The sequence below is a fragment of the Hippocampus zosterae genome, chromosome 13 (assembly GCF_025434085.1).
Source record: "Hippocampus zosterae strain Florida chromosome 13, ASM2543408v3, whole genome shotgun sequence".
In the NCBI taxonomy this organism is placed as follows: Eukaryota; Metazoa; Chordata; class Actinopteri; order Syngnathiformes; family Syngnathidae; genus Hippocampus; species Hippocampus zosterae.
This window is the reverse complement of record NC_067463.1, coordinates 21,826,545-21,849,818: the sequence shown is the minus strand read 5'-3', so window position 1 is coordinate 21,849,818 and position 23,274 is coordinate 21,826,545. Positions and strand designations below refer to the sequence as shown.

Sequence of the window (23,274 nt, the reverse complement as noted above, 5' to 3'; positions counted from 1 at the left end):
AATCAAAAAATAAATTACAAACTTGCCTACTTGTTATGAACTAGCCGTTTTTTTTTTTTTTTTAACTCTTTCACTGCCATGGATGTTTATTTTTCTCCACCCGGAATCCCAACCGCAAACCGCTATCGAGACCAACAGGTGCCAGTTGTGAGTGTCAATTTATTTTCCATCAAAGGCACGTTCTCTGTCTTTTTTTTTTGGAGGAGGGGGGGGAAGAGTGACAATAGCAACATCGATTTGCACCACTCAGGTATGCTTGTCATTTTTCTTTTCACAAAAACCTTGCTGCGGCAAAAGAATAATCAATGCTTTCTTTTTGCTAGGTTTGGTGCTTTCACCGTCACAATATTCAGCGGGCCTTGAACGAGTAGGAGTACCGATACTTCGGATCGCTACCGGCCTTACTTTAAGGTAACGGATACTCTCGGAGGATGCCGATACCAGCTCACCAGTACTGAGGGCAAAAGCAAAAAAAAAAAAAAAAATCTGACGCTAGTTTGCACTGATAATGACATTTTGTATATCCAAAGTACAAGCGGTATCGGTCCTCGGTATCGGTAAGTAATGAAATAATTAACCAAAAAAGGATCCCGAAAGATCAATCAAAATAACTTCAACATCCTTTGATTAGCCAATAGAATTGAGAGAAATTTGTGCTTCCGTGGCTGGAAAGTGGACAGTCGGGAGCCCGGAATCGAAACGGCCACCGGACGGCGCGGGTCCACCAACCGAGCCGTCGCACCTGCGAAGTGTTCTTAAAAGTCTGTGGACGTGAGAAACTGTGTTTCGTTCATCAGAACATGACATCGGCATCATTTTCCGGAAGCGTTGGCCTCGCTCATCGACGGCTTCCTCTGGGAAAGCGCCAGCTCCTTGACTTGTGGGGTCAAAAGGTGACACCGGGTCAGGTCACTTGACCCCTCGTCGTCCCGCGTCCGTCCTTGACTCTGACTCATCAGTTGCTTCACCACCAGGCTCTGATACGAGGTCAGCAGCTGATGCTTCTCCGCGGGGATGCGGCCCGTGAGGGTTCCGAGGATGTGCGGGACGCAGCGTCCCGGAGCGTGCAGGATGCAGTGGGTGCTGTCCTGGAACAGCAGCATGCTGGTAAGGTGAAGAACCAGAGCGGGGTCCTCAGTGTCTTTCAGCTGCTCGCTCAGAGTCTGGCGGTGGCGCAAGAAAGCCTGCCGCTCTTTTTTCTTGTCGGCCTTCTTCAGCATGAAGCCGCAGGCCTCGGCGGCCGTCTCGAGGTTTTCCAGGAACTCTTCGATCGTTTTACCGTTCAGAGAGTTGTGCAGCTTGATCAAGGGCGCTTTGGTGTCGTCCGACACTTTAGCCAAAATCTTCAACCGTAGCTCGCCGGTGATGGCGGCCGGGTTCTCCACGGACATCATCAGGTCGGCGGCGAGGAAGTTGACCAGGACGTTGGCGACGTCGGCGCCGACGCTTTTGAGGACGTGCTTGGCGATGACCGCCTGGGTTTCGTCGGAGAACCATTTGCTGCCTTTCTCAAAGAGCCTGATGTTGTTGTACAGGTTGGTGAGCTCCTCCTGGAGATCCTTGACGGACTTTTTGTTGCCACCCGACACCGGGCAGGTGCTGGACATGATCAAACTCCGCAGGACTTCCTGGTAGGTTTTGCTCAAGGGCCTCACCAGATGTTCCGCAAGCTCGGAAAGGACTTGGTGTGGACAGTCACTCACTCGGTCCTCCAGAACAGCTTCAATTTCTTCCTGCGTCATGAAGGGCGGGGCTTCCTCCTTTTTAGACCGAGGTCTGGTTTCTTCGTCATCATCGTCTTTCTTCCCTTTCTTCTTGGTTTTCCGAATTCGGATCTCTCGAGCGTTGCCCCCTCCTCCGCCTTTCACCGTGCCGCTGCCCTCCGCGCCTTTTTTCCTGCGCTCTGCGTCCCTCTTGTCCTTTTTCGACGGTCCGGAGTTTTCCGCAAGCACGTGTGCTTGCTTCAGATCCTCTTCGGTGATCAGCAGGACGGGATTGCTCTTGAACTCCTTCTGAGCTTTCTGCCGTATGGCATCATCGAACAGAGCGAGGCACTCGCCGATCCACTTTTCACTGACGACAACCGTGGCTCCGAGGAGCCGGGCGGCCGAGTGCACGTTCGTATTCCTCATGGCCTGGTTGATCAACGTCGCCATGTCGTCCTCCGACAGGCAGCTTGGCAAAATGGCTTCTATGTCCGTCCACGTGCCGGAGCTGACGGCTTCCTCCACGGATGCCTCCACCTGGTCGACCAATGCCTGGCTCACGCAAGCGTCGCTGAGGAAAAGAAGATTCTGGCACTTGAAACGCTTCTTAATGTGGCCGACGGGCTCGGGGATCCCCAGCCGGGTTAACGAATCAAACTCGAGATAGCCATTCTGTTGGAGGAAAGAATCCACCCAACTATTCTGCGTTTTGGAGTAAATGTTGGGGATGTAAACAGCATTGTCCTGTCGCCCGCCAACGATGGTTCCTTTCAGGCGTCCGGTATTCACCAGCTCCCCCAGAACAGAATACAGGAGATGCTCCTGAAGCCCGAAAGCGCTAATCATTCCGATGACAGGCGTGGGCCGAGTAATTGCGCTGAATAGTCCTCGGATCTTGGCTGTGTGGCGGGCGACAAAGGCCGGAGTAAAGATGACTCCACGACTGGACCGATCCAATTCTCCCTGTATCAACTTCCCGAGACGCTTGGCGAGCTCGTCATTTAGAAAATCACCCGGTAGATCGTAACTCTTACAAAGTTCTGAAATGCTGATCAAACCAGCTTCCTGTAGTCTGTCGTTGACTTCCTCGGCCAAACGGTTCAGGTAGGTGTCGTCGATAAGCTGTCCGAGCACCAGCTGGACACTTCTGTCAGACTTTGCGATGTTATTTGCTCTCGATTCAACGTCGCTCCAATTGACGTTGATAATCTGCTGGAGCTCCAAAATATTTACCCGCCCTCCGTGACGGTAAAGTTCATTGCGGATTTCTCTGGTGATCTGTGCGGGAGTGACGTACTCCTTTCCATCGATCGTGTGCACCACGTCCACCTTCTTGTCTTGGATCAGTCTCGCAATGATTTCAATGCAGTCCCTCTCTGATAACCTTTGCGCGGTGTCGGCAAACTGTGCCCTCTGGAAATCGGCTGCAAGACGTCGAATTTCTTCCCACTCACTTGCCATGATTACCGTTGAGGTCGTGAAACGGTGGCTTCGGTTCACTCGTGAAGGGGGAAAGGGAGAGAAGAGTTAACGACACGTCAACATGGCGCGCACAAAGAAGCAATGCGTTCGGATTCAAGGAGAGAGATGGTAACCTGTCACTTTTCGGCTCCTTGTGGTCGCGTGAAAAAGACGGCTGAGAAAGAAAACACATGGAAATACGAAGCATCTGCTGGTGTCACGAGTGGGTTGAAAAGGAAAAGAAAGAGGCGCTACCACTAAATCGTCCGTCAGTCGCGCCCCCCCCCCCAAATGTGCGTATACAGTACAGAGGCGCTGGTAAGCACGTCTCCTTTAAGCGACACATTAAAAGAACTACATTACCCACTCATTTGACGTCCTTTAACTCACCCAAATTCGAGATACATAAGTTTAAATCCAATTTTAACTTGGTAGAATTAATCCATCCATCCATCCATCTTCCGAACCGCTTGATCCTCACTAGGGTCGCGGGGGGTGCTGGAGCCGATCCCAGCTGTCTCCGGGCAGTAATATCCCGGTCATTTCTCCAAATCAAAATTGCCTTAATCTCAAGCAAGCAAAAAAAAAAGTCAATTAAAAATGTAACTGCGTCTAGTCAGAAAGACGTTGATGAATGTTAATTATTGGTAGTCAAACTGAACATTTTAAAGTTCTAACCACTTGCTGTTTGTTATTGGACTTTTTAAGCAAGCTTTATTTAAACATTGTACATAAACGAATAAGAATATAATCCTAGATAAACAAACATCAGGCTACATAGATACACAATAAAACATAAATAAATAAAATACATAAAAAAAATAAGATAAAAAAAATCAAGAAAAATATATAATAAGCAAAGTAGTACTAATTCACATTTACAAACATTTATTTCGGTGAGTTCCACCGATTGACGCTCATTTCTTTTTGATAGGTTTGGTGCTTTCATTTAGTTTTTGGAGCAGTTCATCAATCAAATTATTCCACCAGGGATGGAGATTTTTACAGAGAGAATTTTTAAAATTTAAAAGCGAATGTCTTTTCAGTGACAAAATCAGAATAACATGACGTGACGGTTACCGATAACTAAATCCGTCCCGAAAAAAAATCAATGTCCGACACGTCACTTTGATTGTTGGCCCAAACCGGAAGTAAAAGGCGTGAATTATGTCGTCGTTGTGTGTTTGTTACTCTTTACGACCGTTCTTTCCGTTCGACGCCATTTTGATGAAACAGCGACGAGAGGGGACATGTTGTCGCATCAACCCCGTGATTTTTGTGCGGAGTCATAATTGTATTTCTTCTTTTTATATCTTTTTGTTTCCGCGCCCGGGAGGCGAAGGAGCACAATCCGATGGACCAGAAGAGGAAAAAGACACCGTTTCGGGGGTAGCGGAGCCTTATCGTTAGCCATAGCTTGCTAGCTCGGGCCACTCGTTTTCCGGCTTTGTCTGCGTTTGTTCATAAATTGTTGTTGTCTCAGCGAAGGGCTTTGTTAGCCACTTAAATCCCTTTCGTGGACTCGTTTTGTGGACTGTATTCTGAAGAACTGAAGGTGGGGAGGCTTCCCCCCTCGACCCAAATCAAACACTGCCTGGACTGCGGTTAGCAACATTAGCTGCTAACCCAAGCGGCCTTCCCTTGCGTTCCTCCTCTGCCTCCATATGACTGCCGGTGGCGGACACGGGCGTTAGAACACCGTTTTGCCGGTAGAAGCGAGCACGGACTACCTTGGGGGCCCCCTTGGTTGGATTTTCGGGGCGTTGTTTGTGTGTGTCACTTTGGTTTTGGACTCGAGAGGACTTGACAAAAAGGCACATGGCGCCGTCGATTGGCGCGCCGGCCTCTCATCTCTTGCGTTGGGATTAAACGAGGACTCTGCGTCATTGATCCGCCCTCCATTTTCCCCCTTTTTCTTTTTTTTGTCCAGTGTCTCTCAAGACCAATTTAACGTATTAAAAAAAGTTACCAGGTTTGGCTTCCTGTGATTTGAGTGTTGAACGCGGTTAACCCCCTCATCCCCCGTTTGTTTGGTTATCCAACGCCTGTCTCTACTCCACCCCCCACCCCGTCCCTAAACCTCTTTCTCCCCCCACCCCCCAACCCTTGTTGTTATAAAAGAAAAGTGTGGCAAAAATGTCGTGTGTTCACTACAAGTTCTCTTCCAAACTGGACTACAACACGGTCACGTTCGATGGTCTCCACATCACCCTCAGTGAGCTCAAGCGGCAGATCATGTCCAGGGAGCGCCTCAAGGCCACAGACTGTGACCTGCAGATCACCAACGCACAGACGCGAGAAGGTGAGTATCGACTCACTGTATAAGTTGCACATGCTGTGTTTGATTGAATTGGTTGTGTTTTACTACAAATGGAAAGTAACAAGTCTTTGTCATGTATTTAATGAGTGACGAGCCTCCAGGCGAACGAATGTCATCTCTGCCAAGGTTGTGCTGATAACAGAAATACCAAAATGGCCATTTTACTGATTTAATGTTTCGGTATAGATCCTTGAGACATTATCGTGTGTCCTGTTAGAATTGACAATCCCACCCCAAAATGGTAGGCATGTGCATTCTTGCTGCTGGAGGCTGTAAATTTCCCGAGTGTGGGACGAAGAAAGGATATCTTATCTTAGACCTGAAATTCACCCCCAAAATGGCTGCCCTGAACACCAATGGCCAAAGTAGTGTTGGATTACCGTCATGCATTGATAACTAATGACCTGTACTTTTACATTGGTTTAATTTGAATCAAAACGCATGTTCAAAAATCTGATTTCCAACACTTTTTTTTAAGTTTCAAGCCTAAAATTCAGCAAGAAATTGCCCATCTTGCTGTAAAGCCGCTACGTGCTTTCATAAGTGGTCTTTTATTTTTTTGTCGCATTTTCATCATTTTGTGATTTGCCTTTTTTTATCTTTTTTTTAATATATAGAATACACGGATGATGAAGCCCACATCCCCAAGCATTCGTCCGTGATCGTCCGCAGAACGCCGATTGGAGGTGTCAAACCTGCTGGCAGGACGTTCATTGTGTATGTCCTTTTTTTACCCCGTCTTCCTTATCCTAATGTGATGATGAAGGCTGCGGTTACTTACGAATGCCTCCTCATCTGTTGTCTCCGCAGAGATCGTTCTGACACGTCTGTGGCGGGATCGTCGAGACCCGTATGTAACCAAACCAACCCAAAAAAAACCCAAAACAAAGCAAACACACTCCAAAAGCAACACTCACTGCTCCTCTCACTTCTCCCCCCCCCACCTCCCTTCCTGACGACATGCTGTCAATTGCGTCGTGCGTGTTTTCTGTTGACAACTCTTGATGTGATTGGGTGGGCGTCGCACATCCGAAGGGCTTTTAATTGTTGTTGACAACAAATCAAGAAGCTATTTTCTAATGTTGGACTGTGTTTGCTAGCTTCCAAGTGCGTATGCACTCTCCTGACTTGTGTTTTCATTACTGAAATGGCTTCTGTAGCCCGATTTTTCATTTGGGCAAATATTTTGTGTCACATAATCGTAATAATAATATAATGTCATGATAATGGCAATGTCACTGTATTTTCTGTGAAAATAACGTGTGGTTTATCAGAAACCAATGACGGGGGGGTGGAGGAAGCGTGGAAAGGGATTGAATGTAATTTATGACTGAGTGAATGAGGGGGCAGGGATGATGGGGGGGGGAATCGCAAGTGATTTCTTTGCTCTTTTGATTTTAATATTTTGCAGCTTGGAAAAGTTAACCGTGCCGCACTTTGAGTACACTCTTCATGTCACTCGCATTTGTCAGCTGTTTGCTCCTGTAGAAGATGCCTTGTTTTATGGACTGCACATAACCCGCGCTCTTTTTTTCCAAAAAGGCTCGCCTCTCTTGATTTTCCTCATTAGAAAAGACACACGGACTAGTGTAGGGAGCTAACAACCTAATCTTTCTTTTCCCAGCTGCGTTTTAATATGAGTGCCACGTCATTGCTGGTGTAGTTGTCCTGTACGCTGCAGAAGCCTGTCAATAAAGGTTTTCAAGTGGGTTCTGCATGTCAGAGCCGCTTTTGCACCACATTCCCTGTGTGTTCCCTCCGCCCAATGCCCAGTTTACATCCCAACGTGCAGGCTACCTTTTTTTTGGTTGTCGTTTTAAAGTCATGTTAAAATGCCTCCTTTTGCGCATGAAAATTGTCTTTTTAAAAAAAAATGTTTTTAAGTAATAGAAGTAGTTGGCCTGGATGGTGTTGTGCAGTCTAAATGTGGGCATACACTGCACTTTTTTTCCCCCCCCCTCCCCGAAGATTGTCACCACACACTGAAAGGAAAGTCAAAGCTATCGATGGCTTTTAAGCTGTTACTGGCTGTCGAAACAGATCAAGACGATGACGTTGACGCCTCGTGTTGGTTCCAAACGCTAATGCTGGAAATGGCGCAATTTGCAGGTCTTCCTCGCACTAGACACAAATTTTTATTCTATTTGTTTTTGTCACGTGACCAATTGCTCCTCGCCAGACCAGAATGAGTTTGGTCTGTGCAGTGTATGCCCCGAAAGTTAAAAAAAAAACTTGGTGGCTTAATGCTTCAAAGTCTTCAGTAAGAGTTCTCTCAATTTTTAAACATCTATTTTTGAACGTTCATCTTGGTCCAATTTAATGATTCACACTTGGGGAATTTTAATTTTTTTTCTTTCATCGCTTCAGGAATGCGTTTTTGAGAATAACTGAGGGAATGGCCACAATCCAGGGGGGGAAACTGAAAGAGTCGTGTAACACCTTGAATGTTTTGTATTCTGATTCTCCCGCAGACCGACTCCTCACCGTCTATGTCTCTCGCCCAGCTCACCAAGGTAGCGTTTACCTCGACCGCTTTTTGAAAAGTACTGCGCAGGTTTTGATTTTGGACCACTGAAAAACCTGCAGACCCCTACCCTACTCCCCCCCTCCCCAACCCTTTGTTTTGATCTTGAATCTTCTTTTTGTTGTTGTTGGGTTCCTCCCCACCCCGCTCCCTTGTAGACCGCTAACCTGGTTGACGCAAATGCATCCGAGGAGGACAAGATTAAAGCCATGATGACTCAGTCCAACCATGAATACGACCCTATTCAGTTAGTGTTCATTCACTCACAATATTTTGCCCAATTCTCGCGCTCGCATTGATTCCGGTACCATTGTTGGATTAAAAGTGACGCGAGGGATATATATTTTTTTCCTGTAGTTACTCCAAGAAGGCAGTCGGACCACCACCGGCTCACTACCTTTGTTTCCGTTGCGGAAAAACCGGTCACTATATTCGGCAGTGCCCCATGCTCCTGGTAATGATAGGATTGGTTTAGAACCAAGTTTTTTTTTTTGGTTTATGTGTGAGATTATTTGCGGGTAATAATTGTATTTTTCTGATCCAATCTCAGGTTCAGGATAAGAGCATGGAGGGTCCGAAGCAGGTTAGAACCAGTAAGGGGATTCCTCAAAGTTTCATGGTGAAAGCTGAACCCGGCACCAAAGGAGCCATGTTGACCAGCACCGGCGAATACGCCATACCGGCCATCGACGCGTACGTTCCAAGTCTTGATCTCGACTCATTTGGTGGATTTTTTTTTGGCCCTTGTATAAAAATGTGTATTTTAATGCAGGGAGGCGTACGCACAGGGCAAGAAGGAGCGTCCGCCGTTCGTTCCGCACGAGCAGTCGTCCTCCGAGGACGATTCCGATCCCATCCCCGACGAGCTGCTGTGTCCCATCTGCAACGATCTGATGACGGACGCCGTGGTCATTCCGTGCTGCGGGAACAGCTACTGTGACGAATGTGAGTGTCGAAGGAGTGAAGTAAAAAAAAATATCGTTGAGGCGGAATGGAGAATTCTGGCAATGGTCAATTGACTTGAAAAACATAGATTGATGCCTCTTACATCATCGTGACCCCCATAAGTAGTTACGAAAATGAAACATTTAAAGTCTGGCCTCATCTGTCAATCTTGTGTGCGATTTAAAATTTTGTAGAAATTTAAGAAGTGGTCCTAAACACTAAAATGGCTGCTTCGACCCAACATCTTTATTTTCAGTTTTGAGCGCGTGTCACGAGACATTTTGCCCGTGTCCGATGACAAAAGACGAGTCCACTTAATGTTTGTCGCTTGTATGAAACTGGTGTCGGGAGCAAATTTCTCGTCTCCCAAAATGAGGGCTGGCCAATTGAATACCTCGATGATGGCCCTTCAACCCTCGCCCGAAATCGTCAGCCGAATGGCCGTCTGCTGATTATTTTTAGTTATGTGTACTCAATGACTGCAGTTGTACACAAGTAAGATAAGATAAGATAAGATATCCTTTATTTGTCCCACACTGGTGGGAAAAATAACACTGGCCTCGTGATTTCCTGTACATGTTCCTCATCGTGGCACGCAGCAAATAGTCTCCCCCCCCCCATATGGTTCAGAACAGAGAAAACTGTTTGTTTTTAGGTTCGATTTGTCCTTTCAAGGCTCTTCATCGAACTTTGGCCTGCAATTTGCTTCCAAGCGGTCCGCTTAGGGCAATAGGATGTGAAAACCTTGTTTTTCTTTTTTCCAGGTATCCGGACGACCTTGTTGGACTCCGAGGAGCACGTTTGCTTCACGTGCAAACAGTCGGACGTGTCGCCTGACAACCTCATCGCCAACAAGTTCCTTCGACAGGTAACCTTCGCCGTGCGCTTTGTTTGACGCCCCTTTGTGCTTCTACGGGCGGCTTAAATTGTCCCGCTTTTCGCCGCGCAGGCCGTGAACAACTTCAAGAATGAAACGGGCTACACCAAACGCGGGCGCAAACAAATCCAGCCTTCGGCCCCCCCTCCTCCGCGGCCTCAGCTGCTGAACAGGCCTCTCCTATCCAGGCAGCAGGACCCTCTGATAGCCAACATCTCCCAGCCAGCGCCTCCGTCTGCTCCTCACGCTCCCGCAACCGCCAGCGTGGCAGCCCCTCAGGCTCAGACCCCGCCCGCGGCACCTCCCGCCCCCAACACCCCCACCCCTACGCCTTCGCCGCCTCCTCAAGCTGACGTCACCGAGGAAAGAAAGAAAGAAGCCTCGCCGGTTCCGCCGCCCGTCGTGGACCACGGTTCCCCTCGGGTCTCCGGCGGTCAGGACGAGCCGCCCCCGCCGGGGTAAGTTCCACAGACTCTGCGGCACTGAAAACGTAAACTCGACGTCATTTTATCTCGGCTTTTTATCCGATAGGGAGACTGAGCCGCTGCCGCCCATTGTGAAGCCAAGCCTGCCCAAAAACCCAGAGAGCAGATCACAGGTGAGTCTGTCTGGACCCGCAAGGAACTCTCATTTCCCCCGGCGTCATATTTAGGCCGGTCGATGATGAGAAGTCATCTTTTATCTCAAAGTAAACACGTTTGCGTTTCTGTAGGCCTACAATTTGCCCCTCCTTGGCACGGCTCCACCCTCGAGGCTGCCTTCTCACCTTTCAGGTAAGAAATCCACTCGCCGCTTTCAAGTGTTTCTTGTGCTTGCCGTTGGAAATTGCCGGTCCGAGCGATGACCAATTGTGTGTTTTGCTGTGCTCAGGCCCACATTCCCGGCCCCAGCAACCTCCCAGGGACAGGGGGGGAAGACACTGGGAAAGGTGAGGCACACTCTTAAAGGCACGGGGGTCAAAACCAGGCGATATCATGAAATAGATCGTCTTTGATGAAGTCCTCTGCTAGTATCGTGGTCATTTGAAGTGATTGAGAAGTTGGACACGGTTTGCCAGTCGGAGGAAGTTGAAACGCACCATTTTTAAGATTTTCATTCAAGTACACCTGCGAGCTGATGTACTCTCCAAACAACACACGTGTCATTTTTAAGATAAGATAAGATATCCTTTATTCGTCCCACACTGGGGAAATTTACAGCCTCCAGCAGCAAGAATGTATGTAGAAAGAAGAAAGAGAAAAAAAACAACAAACATCTTTCAATTAAATGCAATATGAACCGCGCTGCAAGAAGGAGAGATACCGACGCTCGTTCCTACCGACTGCTGTCAGGCTGATGAATAAAAAAAATAACAATCATAATAATAATAATTAAATGATGTGAAGGAAAATTGTAAATAGTACTGCGATTTATCCACATATTTACATTTTTCCTGTCGATTCTTTTGTTTGAATGTGATTTTTTGGGGGGCTGGTCAATGTACTGCTCGCAATTTGCATTTGGCACATATGTTTAACGTATGCTGAACCTTCCGAGGTCTTACAGAAGCAGAGGTGAGCCACCCTCCACCCACCTGCAGACGGCCCAACTCCCTCTTCCCACCCCGCCCCTCTACGTGTCGCCCTCCCTGTACCCGCCGCCGCCGCAGCCGTACGCCCCCCTGTACGCCGCGGGGCCCGGCCTCCTCCCGCCGCCGACGATGGCTTACCAGCCTCAGCCCATGTACGCCCCCGGCCCGGCGGGCGTCAACCCTCCCTGGGGGGCTCCCAGTGGCCAGCCCCCGCTCCTCCCCTTGGCCTCCCCCCTCAATCAGCCTCCGCTCTCCAAAGAAGATTTTTACAGGCAGCGGCACCACCGACAAGACAAGTGAGTAGTTAGTACGACTACGAGCAATAATCCTCGTTTAACTTCAAGTCAAGATTATTTCTCGAGCACTTTCAAACAGCCATCGCTGCATGTTTTATTTGAAAACCCAATCCTTGTTTGAAACCCTCACTCGGAATCCGAACTCTGGCCTGAATCCCTAATTTGAAATCGAGGATAATGGCACTGAGGACCAATTGATTAGTCCTCGAGCAAGAACGCCTTTGCTGATCACATGACGCCAGAAAGATATCGATGAGCTCATTTTGTTCCATTTTAACAAATGCCACCGTTTGATTTTACAGCATTACGTCCAAGCTTGACGAGTTCACAAAAGACTTCCACAAGGAGCTGATGAAGTACCGAAATGCACCAAAGAGGCAGAGACCGTCGTATTCGAGGTAACGTCATTTCTCACAGCCTCAATCCTTACGAACCTTCTCGCTGTAATCTTAAAGCGACGTTTCTCAACATTTATAGAGCCATGGCGCTTATTCTACGTGACAAAAACATTACCCAAAAAAACGTCACAAGACACACACACGCAGTTGTTCTTATCTCAATTTACATTATTTTGTGTCAAACATCGCCTACGCAAATTGGAAGAACAGAATAACAATAAACGTATCAGACACACCTGTCACTGTATGCCGCTGGAATTTTTTTTCTTTATCAAGTCAACGTGTTGGCGGTCCTTGCAAACATTTTGCTTTCTTTCTCTGCTTCTTAACCAGGTCCCGATCATACAGCCGTTCCCCGTTCAGCCGCTCGTACACTCGCTCTCGCTCCAGGTCCAGGTCCAGGTCACGGTCTTACTCGTACACCCCGAGCCGTTCCCGCTCACGTTCCCGCTCCCACGGGCGCCCGTACCCCCGCTCGCCTTACTCCCGACGCAACGGACGCAGCTACGGACGCTCCCGCTCGAGATCCCGTTCCCGCTCGAGATCGTATAGCTACCGGCGCTCCGCTTCGCCGCCCTCCTTCCGCAACGCCGCCTGGGAGGGGACGGAAGGCGCGCCGCCGTTCCGTTCCAGGTCTCACTCCCGCTCTCCGGGCGGTTTCCGCAACCGCAGCCCCGGCGCGCGAAAACCGCCGCCGCGGGAATTGCCGCCTTATGACCTGAAGGGTCTCAGCCCCGGCGGTCACGACCAGTGGGAGCGAGATAGCTACCGGCAATGGGAGCGGGAGTACAGGGAATGGTACAACAAATACTACAAAGACTACGAGAACCAACACCAGGCCATGTATCAGAGGGGCCGCAGTAGCAGGGAGAGGGAAAGAGAAAGGGACAGGGACCGGGACCGAGAGCGAGCGCGGGACCGAGAGCGAATGTCCCCGCTCCACCGGGAGTACTCCCCCCAAGGCAGAGGAAGAAGAGGTCGAGATGACAAAGCGCCACCGATTCCGAATCCTCCGTCGTCCTCGTCGTCGTCGACAAAGGCGAACGCCAAGCTCCTGAAGACCAAGAAAGTGAAAAAGAGGAAAGCCGGAGAGGACGGCGAGCAATCGCAGCATCCCGTCGACCGGGGCGACGCCACGCCCGTCAGAGACGAACCCATGGATGACATCCTGTCGCCCAACAAGACGCCGCCCGTCTCCTCCTCCAAGTCGGCCTCGTCCGCCGGCAGCTCCAAGGCTCCCGCCTCCAAAAGTGCCGCCGCGCCCTCGAGAACCTCGCTCAAGTCCGCGCCCGCGACCGACAAGAACAAGAAGGAGAAGAGTCAGAAAATCAAACCCAAAGCCAAGACGGATGCTTCCAAAGTCAAAAGCGACAAAGTTAAGAAGAAGACGAGTGAACCCGCCGTGACCAAAAAGAAGGAGCCCTCATCCGCAGCACCCGCGGCAACGACGGCGGCCGGCGCCGCTGCGAAGACATCAAAGACCAGCAAAACCAAGCCCGAAGACACCCACAACTCAAGTGCGCCTAAAAAGGAAAAGTCTAAAGTTGGCTCTGTAAGACCGCCCCTCCTAAAGACCCCCCCGCTGTTCTCCCAGAGCCTCCCCCTGCCGCATCCATCCCTCCACGAGAACCTTCGGCCCGGTAACGACAACCGGGGCCGAAGAGAGCCCCTGCACGGCGGCGGCCTCATCCCCCTGCCCCACCAAGTGCTCCCCTACCTCCACCGCCCTCCCCCGCGGTTGGGTGAGGAGGGCCGCTCCTTACTCGGGTCTCCGCCCGGAAAACTTCGCAGGTTGGACGGACCTGGGATTGGCGTCGAGGTCTTCTCGCATCTGCACGAACCTCATCAGCCGCCGCTCCAGAGGTTCTCCCACCCTTCCGACAGACTCGGTCTTCTTCCCGTGCTGGTGGGACGCGAAATCGTCTGGGCGGACAAAGACCGAGGTGCCATCAGGCCTCTCATGGACTTACCGGTGGGTCTCATCACAAGAACATCCGCGAAATCGCCGCGAGAGTTTGGTTCGGCCGAGCTGCACGTATGCTCTTCAGGTGCCAAAATGTCATTTGTAACGTAGACTGATGCTGAGTCGAAAGCCAAAGAATAAAAATGGCGGCTGACCCGAGGCGGGTACATAGAGGTGAAGGAGCCCATGTGGGGGGGGGGAGACTTTTTCACGATTTAAAACAAGTTTTTTACTGTCAAGTCTACAATGTACAGAGGGAGCCTGTGTAGAAGAGAGGTCAGAATGTGAGTTCTCCCCCCCCCCCCATCATGCGAAAATAAAATGCATTTGGGTCATTCAGCTGAAATGTTCACCTTAAAGGCATAGAATCATATATCATGCAGCAGGAGAGATATAGAACCCGGCATAAATTGTGAGTCCCCCCCCCCCCCCCCCACTCCCAAACAAAGCTAAGGTGTCTCATTAAGTCAACCTAACATGGAGCGTCTTTGCCGTCTACATCCAGGTGAAGCCGGTGACCCAGAGAAGCATCCCCCTGAACAGAGACCTCGGAAAAAAAGACAATCCCATCTCGGATCGGTCATCTTCGGGCGCCGAGAAGACGACCGCCGACCGATCGGCTGCCGCCGCCAACCCGGAGGCGGACAAACCTGCCGGCAATTCCGAAGGAATTGACGTAAAGGAGCGCTCGTCTTCCGATGGGGCGTCCAACAAAGAAAAGCCCGCGGAGAAGTCGTTTGCGTCGGAGAAAGACTCGGGAGTGGACAGAGAGCGGGAAAGTAACTGGAGAACGGACAGGGAGAGGGAGAGGGGGTCCGAACGGGGGCGGGAAAAAACCTCGCGCTCGGACAGAGAGCGGGAAAAGGCTACGGCGTCGGACAGAGATCAGGAAAAATCTTCGGGGTCCGACAGAGATCGGGAAAAAGCTTCGGGGTCGGACAGAGATCGGGAACGGGGTTCAGACAGAGACCGAGATCGGGAAAAGGCTTCGGATCGAGACCGAGACAAAACCTCTGAGCGAGATCGGGGGAAAGCTTCCGACAGAGACCGAGAAAAGACTTCGGACCGCGAACGCGCCAAAGCGTCCAGTTCAGACCGAGATCGCGCCAAGGTTTCCGACAGAGAGCGAGAGAAAGCCTCCGGTTCCGATCGGGATCGAGAGAAGTCTTCGGGAGCCGAGCGGGAGAGGACTTCTGAGAAAGAGCGCGACAGGACGTCCGGATCGAGCTCCAAGAGGCCCTCGGCGGCGAAAGACGCCGACGCCGGTGAAAAGCCGCAGAAGGCGGAGCGCAAAAGCTCCGCGAGCGCCGCCGGCAGATCCGTCTGCTTGGACAAAATGACCATCGCGGAGAAATCGGCCGTCGGCAAGAAGCCGGGACACAACCAAGAGAAGCCGACGAGCGCCGCCGACAAAGCGGCAAAATCTGATCGGTGCGTACCGGAAAGTCTTGCGTAGCTGCATTTTTTTTTTACTAATTTTTGAACGCCACTTTGACGCTTGACTTGCCTTCACAGTAGCGTTTCCAAGGAGAGAACCCCGAAGACTGCGTCCACTGTGAAAAAAAACGACGCCCCCCCCAAAGACGGTAAGCAAATTCTGTGGTGTGTCAAAGTACGCCGCTTTTTACAATACAATACAATACATGCTGATTCCTATAGCGCTTTCACAACAGCGGCAGCTGTAACAAAGCGCTTTACAAAACGGTTAACATAAAGTAAAATAAGACACACAACACATAACATAAAACACGGACAGTCGTGCAGTCCTAACAACTTTTCCGTCACACGCTTTGTTGTTTGAAGCGGTTTGAGATGAAAGAGGAGAGAATCAAAGTGTCCTTTCGCCAGTGGATCAGAGACGTCATGCTTAAAATGTGCACACGTCGGCTACAAGCTAAGTTTCAAAGTCAACAAGAAGCTGTAGCATCCATTGACGAAAAAAGAGATTGGTTCCCATGGAAATCCACTTCAATTCCAAGCTGCGACTCACGGTTCCAAATACGCATCGGCACTCTTCGCCAACGCTCCTCTCTCCTCATCCGCAACTTCAGCGGCCATCCATCCAGCCGCACCAGCGCCGACTGTCCAACAGCTCCGACATCTCCACTGAACAAATCGGGGGTTGTGAAAAATGCTGCCCATTACTGGCGCAAAAAACACAAGCGCCCCAGGTCTGTCCAGCACCAACAGTCAATGGCGCCGACATTTCCTCCCAATCAAAATCTGTGCTGCCGAGAAGGCGCAACCACCAAGCACAGATACTGCTCCTTTGACGAATGTCGTGGCCAAAAAGCGCTGAAAACGGTCCATATCGGGTCCACACAATGAAACAACAAACAACATGTGACAAAACAAAAGACAAAAAAAGCAAAAAAGAACAAAAAAGCAAGGAGGCTGCCTACTCGGGCGCCATCTTGGGAAAAAAATGTTTAATTTGATTTGTTTTTCTTTTAAATACCATCAAAATTTCGGGAATGTTCAACCATAATAGAACGGCTTGAGATTTTTTTTTTCTGTCCAATGACTCCAATCATTCCTTTGCAGCGAAAGAAGGCGAGACCAAAACGGTGAGAACCAAGCCCAAGATTAGCCGCAAGGTCTTGTCGTGTCAACCTGCCGCCGCCGCCACCGCCAGGTAAGGCGCCGATGTGCTGAGACGTGTTTTTTTTTTTTTTTTTTTAAAGCAGCGACTGAATTTCCGACCTCGTTCCTCCGCCTCCTTTTCAAGTCGCGCCACTCAAGAGCCCAAGCCGCCCTCTCGGGAGAAGGAAGAAGAAGAGAAGAAGAGGGACGCGTCGTCGGCCACTTCGGATCAGGCGCCGCCGCCGCCCGTCCCCCCGAACGCTGGGGAGCAGCTCCTCATTCAGGCGCCTCCTCGCTCCAAGTGGGAGCGAGAGGACGACGAAGAGGAGGAGGAGGAGGAGGCGCAACAGGTGGCGGCGGCGGCGGTCCCGGCTCCGCAAGAGCTTCCCAAAGCGCCGTCGTCGCCCGCGCCGCAGAAGAGCGAGGCCGCCCGAGGCGATAAGAAGGTCGCCGTCAAGGAGGACAAGAAAAGGCCGTCCAAGGACGAGAGCAAAGGCGGCAAACCCGCCGCCAAAGTCAAGATCGTCCGAGAGGAGAGGAAGGCGCCTCGAGGGGAACGGCCGCCGAAAGCCGAGGGAAGGGAAACGAAGGAAGAGGACAAGAACGACGCTAGCGGCGGCGCCGAGCCCAGGCGGCAGCGCCTGTGTTCGGACCTGGCCCGCGAGACGGACGAGGCCGCCTTCGTGCCGGACTACAGCGAGGGCGACGACGCCTCCGACAGCAGCCGCTCGGGCAGCCAGCCTTCCAACAGCAACCGTAGCGATTCGCCCTCCGCCGCCTCGGGCGGCGGCGGCGCTGGCGGCGACAAGAAGAAGAAGAAGAAACACAAGAAACACAAGAAGCACAAAAAGCACAAGAAGCACAAAGTGGCGGACAAGGAGGGCGGCGAGCACAAGCATAAACACAAGAAGAAGAAACACAAGAAGAGCAAAGAGAAGGACTCGGAGGAAACCAACGCCGACGACCAAGAGCCGCCAGGCATCGCCGGAACGGACGCCCCCAAGCCTTGATGCTGCTTGGAATTTAAAAGACGGAGAGAGAGAGAAAAAAAAAAGACATCAAACAAGTTCAACGCTGCGATTGAAGTAGCGGAAACCCGGAACCTCCGTACTTTGACGCTTCAAAATCAAAAGTACAAAGAGGAAGCTGAAGCGCCCACGAGGCGTAAACTGGAACACATCCCTCGGAAACTTTTCGACTCGATGATTTACCAATGACGACGACGGGCGTGTCAAAAGTTGAGGAGGAGCCAAAAGCCGCCGCGCCTCCGACCTTGACGCCACTTTGCAAATCCATTCACTCAGGGATGCTTGGAAGCTTCGCGTCTCGCCGCCGCCCGTCGTTTCACACCGTGTAGAAAACCAGCAAGTTTCGCTTCCTTCCCTCCCCTCCGTGCGGAACTTTGTCACTTCCCCCCCGTGAAGGATCTCGCGCTTGTAAAATATTTGCCGCCGCACTTTGATGGATTCTCCCACGTTTTAGGACGCTTTTTCCTCGCTTCGCCCGGGATCTGAATCGACGGCGCGCACTTGTAAATATTCTTTGGGAACACTTGGACGACAAAGCCGGCGTTTCGGGGCGGTATTCCGTATTGTGGCGTCGTCATTCGGGGGGCACGTTTTGTTTGCGTTGTGGCCATTTGGCTTGAATGGGAAAACAAATCTTTGGTCCACTTTTTGTGTGTGTGTGTGTGTGTGTGTGTGTGTGTGTGCAATCACGCTACACTGGATGCAAAAAAAGGAAAAAAAAATCCACACACCCGCGGTGTGTTTAGTGGAGTCCGAGTGTATTTCGTTGGTAGTTTTTCCTCGGTCGGATGATGAGATGGACAGAAAGTGAAGATTATCATGGATGATTTGTTCCCCTTTGTTTATTTTTTTAATTAAAAACATTGGACCCTGAAAATCTATTTTGGGTTTTATTTAACATTACCCGTCTCGAGTATGAACCTGACCCAAATTTCACGGAGTGCATCTTAAAAAAAAAAAAATTGTGTGATCAAAATCTGACTTATTTTTCCATCTTCTGTTTCCTCTAAAATAGTACAACACATTTAAGACACATTATTTTTTTTCCTTTAGTGGCTTCTCGGCTAAAAAGAAAGCTTACGAAAGCCTTTTATTGAACAATGATTTGTGTCAAATATATTGAGGGGGATTAAAAATAAAAATTCCCTCATTTTCTATTATGCATGAACACTTTCACTATCACTTTTGTTTCCCCGCACGTCATGCTTTTGGTTACTTGCCTGCGAAAAACAAAACTAAACTAAACGAAGAAACATGCTCTTCATTTCATTTGGAAACTCCAAACATTGACGTGAGGTAGAGAATTAAACCAAATATGTCCATTATATGTATGTGTATATATATATATATATATATATATATATATATACACACACACACACAATGTGCTGTACATTTGAAAGATTTCTTCAAAAACTTGAGAATTAGAAGGTTTGAACGCGGTCATAGTTGATCAAATCTCCTCGAACAGTGGATGCAAACTCTGTTGAAAAGGGTTTTTCCTCATTGCCCTCAATGATGTGTTCCTTGGCCTCGAGGACCGAAGGCCTTGGCCTTGGGTTGCCGGTCCTTGGACACAACACTGATGGCCTTAAAAGTATTTTTGCTTTAAAAAAAACAGTACAGTACTTGCTATAGAAAGTGCTATAGAAACGCGTTAGCATTTCAAACAGACCAAAATGCTAAATAAAAAAGACAGAAGCACTTACTTTAAAAAAAATGAAGACAGTATCCAACTTTCCAGTTCAAATACCTTGTTGGCATTTCCAGTTAGAAAGAAAGAAGAGAAAACAAAATGGTTAATAACAAATCGACATTTGTTAAATCACGTTTATATCGAAACGACTGCAAATGAGTCATACGGTCCGATATTTCCTGGATAATGGGTCCCACTTTGTCCAATTAAAAAAAATGGAGGGGGCGGGGACCCATGTGCAGTGAACGCTTTCTGGCCACTGTGCGGCGCTGTGAGCCTTGATAACAACGTCATCTCAACGTTAGGAGGCACCGAAGGGCTGAGCAGATGGATTCAGTCCTCAACAGTCGGCTTAGTGTCCACGTTCGCGTCACATATGTCAGGTCAACGTTAATGGACGCGGCACACAAGATTAATTTGTGCTTTTTAACCCCAGCACAGATAGCATCCATTATTCCAGTTCTTCTGTAACAATGATCAGGGCCGCGATTAATGTGTGCGTCCATGTGTATTCTTTCTACTGACATCACTTCCTGTCGTCAAGGCTAAAGGTTGCTAAGCAACTTGGCACTCTGTTAGAAAAGATGCTTCGCACTCTATTGTGCCACCCCTTCTTGAGTGTTAGTTTGTCCCCCCCCCCCCTACCCCCACCCCAACATCCTCCATCCATCTTCTGTAGCTTAGCCAGCGAGGACATTTTTCAAAATGGATCCCTCAAAGCCAGTTTCACTTAGCCACATGAAATTTGAGAGACCTGTCTTTCAAAAGCAGACCCACAAAAAATGTGTAAATGAGTCACAAGGAATTTTCCGTTTAGATTAGAGGTGGCCATTTGGGGGTCCTTGGGAGTTTTGAGAAGAATTCTGCCCCCCCAAAGCCAACTGCTTGTATAGACATGTCTAGCATGAGTAGACCCACAAAAAAGTATGAAAAACTATGCCTGAAAAGACAAAAGAAGTCTTCCGTTTTGGTTCCAAGTGTTCATTTTTGTTCTTTAGTGCAGGGGGGGAAAAAAACAGCGTGAACACACCAAAATGCATTTGTATTAGTTTTCATGAAATTGAATCGGCATCTAATACATGTTCTGAATCCTGAAGCCTTACGTAATGATAAAGCCGTTTTGGCAATAAAGGTAAAAAAAAAAAACAATTAAAAAATAGTACTTTGGAATATTTTTTCTTAGAAACAATTATTCCAAATTGAAAGATAACAACTTCCAATATATCCAATATTCATATGATACAATTGACTGATTTACTGTCTTTGCCGCTTTTGATTAAATCATATGAAAGTGAAACACACCCACAAAAATATTTCCCACAAAAAAGGTACAGAGGTTAAGCCATTAAAAACATGATCAAAAAAGGAGCTTTGAAGATAATATCAGTCAACAAAAATCGAATTTGATCCTACAAGTTATCATTTAAATAATTCCCCACATTGTCGGGGGGGGGGGGGGTTGCGGAAAGCCCCACGCAAACTGTAATTACATTTTGGTGCTCCCCTCCTGCGAAAGCGGAAACTTGACGTTTGTGTTTGCATGTGTGCACGTTTAGACCATTGACCGCTTCATGTGGCTGATCAATAACCAGGTCAACTTCAGTGGCGTGGGCATGTGTGCGCAAAAATGGGACGTGCCCTTGGGTGGTCTCCATGGCAATTCCGCCAACTGATCAACGCGTATTGATTAGCCGAGCAGTTCTCCGAGTGACCGTGTGTACGCGTTGTGTTTGTGTGCGTATCCATGACAGTAGCCGTGGAATGAGACACTTCCCGGTGATGCGATGGTTGCCATGGAAACGCACCCATGGGAGGAGACAGAGGAGTGATAATAATGTTTGGCCTAGATACTCATCCTCGACCGATAGCGCAGGGAGTGTGTTTTCCCGTGTGTGTGTGTGTGTGTGTGTGTATACGTAGCGTGCGTGTAAAACGGCATCTGAACACGGCGTGGTGACAGCGACGCAGTGAAAAATGCATGAAATGAGTTCATGTAAGCAGAATGAAAGAGACTTGCATGAGTTTACGGAACACGCACACACGCACACACACACACACACACACACCCATACACGCACAAAGAGTGGTAGAGGGAGTCATGACATCATCATCCGGAAGATTCTCGGAAGCGTGTCTTTGATGATTACATAATCTTCCTCCAAGGCAGAGAGGCTCCCTGGCAAAATCTAGTTGCGAGTGTACCTGAAGCTCAGATGTTGCTAACCAAACCGTTAGCACCTTGCCAGTGCTTTGGGGGTGGTGGGGGTGAAATTCTCTTTTTGGAGTAAACGAGTGTAAATTGGATCATACGTTGAGTGGGGACGTAATCTTAAATGACGGTTCTTTTTCTTCTTCTCGCGTATGAGGGTCAGCTTTGCGGTGTTAAATGTCCAGACGTTGCAGCCATTGGACAGTAGATTCGTTAGGTGCTGTGAGCTTCAAGTTGCCATCTGGTGGTCGATGTATGGGACAGTAGTCGAGGAGATGACTACCGCGATGGAAAACTCAGATCAAACTTCTACAAATGACAAAGGGTACTCAAAAGTTAAAACATCTAAAAAAAAAAGGCCAATCCAAAATGTCTACTTGCCACGAGGCCGAACAACCCGCTAGCTAGCTAGCTAGCTAGCTAAACATATGTGTAAAGACCAACTCAGAGAGTAAATTCATAACAACCGGCAAACTACTTCATGCCTACCCACCTAATGGGCGACCTAACTATGATCCAAACATAACCATGAATACAAATAGACGAACGACTACAAATGTAACCGGCCAATGAGAAAACGGGGATCCAAACATGACCTACAAATTGACCTCCCGGGTGTGTAACTGACTGACTGACATTTATGTCTTTAGTATTTCACTTATGTTGTTTGAAACTGTGCTCCAAACCAATAGGGGACCCCCCGCCCAAAAAAATACAATAAATACAATTATTTTTTATTATTATTATTATTAGCTTAGCGGCCCGGTAGTCTAGTGGTTAGCACGTCGGCTTCACAGTGCAGAGGTACCGGGTTCGATTCCAGCTCCGGCCTCCCTGTGTGGAGTTTGCATGTTCTCCCCGGGTCTGCGTGGGTTTTCTCCGGGTGCTCCGGTTTCCTCCCACATTCCAAAAACATGGGTGGCAGGCTGATTGGACGCTCTAAAAATTGTCCCTCGGTGTGAGTGTGAGTGCGAATGGTTGTTCGTCTCTGTGTGCCCTGCGATTGGCTGGCAACCGATTTAGGGTGTCCCCCGCCTACTGCCCGGAGACAGCTGGGATAGGCTCCAGCACCCCCCGCGACCCTAGTGAGGATCAAGCGGCTCGGAAGATGAATGAATGAATGAATGAATGATGAATTATTAGCTTATTATTAGCACAATACAGATTCTTGAACCTTTAAATGCTGTCCTTAGGCGTGTGTGTGTTTGCAAGGGAATGCAAACACAGAGCCACATTTTCTTCTCTGCAAATGCAAATGATGATAATCCAACCCCCCCCCCCCCCCCCAAAAAAAGAAAAAAACAAACTAACAAACAAAAAAACGCAAGGTTGCAGCCTGCCTGCGCATCTGACTAAACACCGAGCGAAACTAGCTATAAATATCCGAGCAGGCAGCCAGTGGACATTTTTCTCGGCATCGAAGCAAATTGTCACCTGATAGCGTTTAGTCGAGGCGTAGCGAACGCTAACGACATGCTAATCCTCCTCCCCGCTGTCAAGCAACACACTCCAAATTCCAAGCAAGAGTGATGGATGCAATTATTTGGACATGGAAAGCTTCATTCCGTAGAGGGCGGGAGGCGCGGCGGGGGGGGGGGGGGATCTTTGGTTTGGTCTGGGGTCTTTTGTGGGATTATGGTCTGTCACTGCAGTCTGGCATCATTTCCCGTCTCATGAGTGCGTCCAGTGACGGGCCCA

The 23,274-nt window shown here is 49.1% G+C and overlaps 2 protein-coding genes across 3 annotated transcripts; one reads left to right on the top strand and one right to left on the bottom strand.

The window, feature by feature from the left end:
• Window positions 1-114: 114 nt before the first annotated feature.
• On the bottom strand, window positions 115-3,467 carry ufl1 (UFM1-specific ligase 1). Its single transcript, XM_052084422.1, has one exon. It carries the CDS (start codon window positions 3,165-3,167, stop codon window positions 813-815), a length of 2,355 nt encoding a protein of 784 aa, XP_051940382.1. The 5' UTR covers window positions 3,168-3,467; the 3' UTR covers window positions 115-812.
• Window positions 3,468-4,337: 870 nt separating this feature from the next.
• LOC127613402 (E3 ubiquitin-protein ligase RBBP6-like) lies at window positions 4,338-18,548 on the top strand. Of its 2 annotated transcripts, none has more exons than XM_052084416.1 (20): window positions 4,338-5,469; window positions 6,105-6,204; window positions 6,298-6,337; window positions 7,959-8,000; window positions 8,170-8,258; window positions 8,369-8,465; window positions 8,562-8,704; window positions 8,784-8,956; window positions 9,721-9,824; window positions 9,906-10,291; window positions 10,365-10,431; window positions 10,546-10,606; window positions 10,704-10,761; window positions 11,379-11,699; window positions 12,002-12,097; window positions 12,431-14,069; window positions 14,566-15,491; window positions 15,576-15,646; window positions 16,605-16,695; window positions 16,789-18,548. In XM_052084416.1, the coding sequence occupies exons 1-20, from the start codon at window positions 5,304-5,306 to the stop codon at window positions 17,651-17,653; spliced, it is 5,535 nt and encodes a 1,844-aa protein (XP_051940376.1). In that variant the 5' UTR covers window positions 4,338-5,303; the 3' UTR covers window positions 17,654-18,548. The 2 variants fall into 2 exon arrangements, with proteins under 2 accessions (XP_051940376.1, XP_051940375.1); XM_052084415.1 differs by having other exon boundaries at window positions 11,370-11,699.
• The last annotated feature ends 4,726 nt before the right edge of the window (window positions 18,549-23,274 follow it).

Excerpts from the sequence above, each read along its gene's own strand:
- ufl1 (XM_052084422.1), bottom strand. The coding sequence starts at position 3,167 with ATGGCAAGTGAGTGGGAAGAAATTCGACGTCTTGCAGCCGATTTCCAG.
- LOC127613402 (XM_052084415.1), top strand. The coding sequence starts at position 5,304 with ATGTCGTGTGTTCACTACAAGTTCTCTTCCAAACTGGACTACAACACG. Across the intron at positions 12,098-12,430 it reads CAGAGACCGTCGTATTCGAG|GTCCCGATCATACAGCCGTT; the intron begins GTAACGTCATTT and ends CTTCTTAACCAG. Across the intron at positions 16,696-16,788 it reads GCCGCCGCCGCCACCGCCAG|TCGCGCCACTCAAGAGCCCA; the intron begins GTAAGGCGCCGA and ends CTCCTTTTCAAG.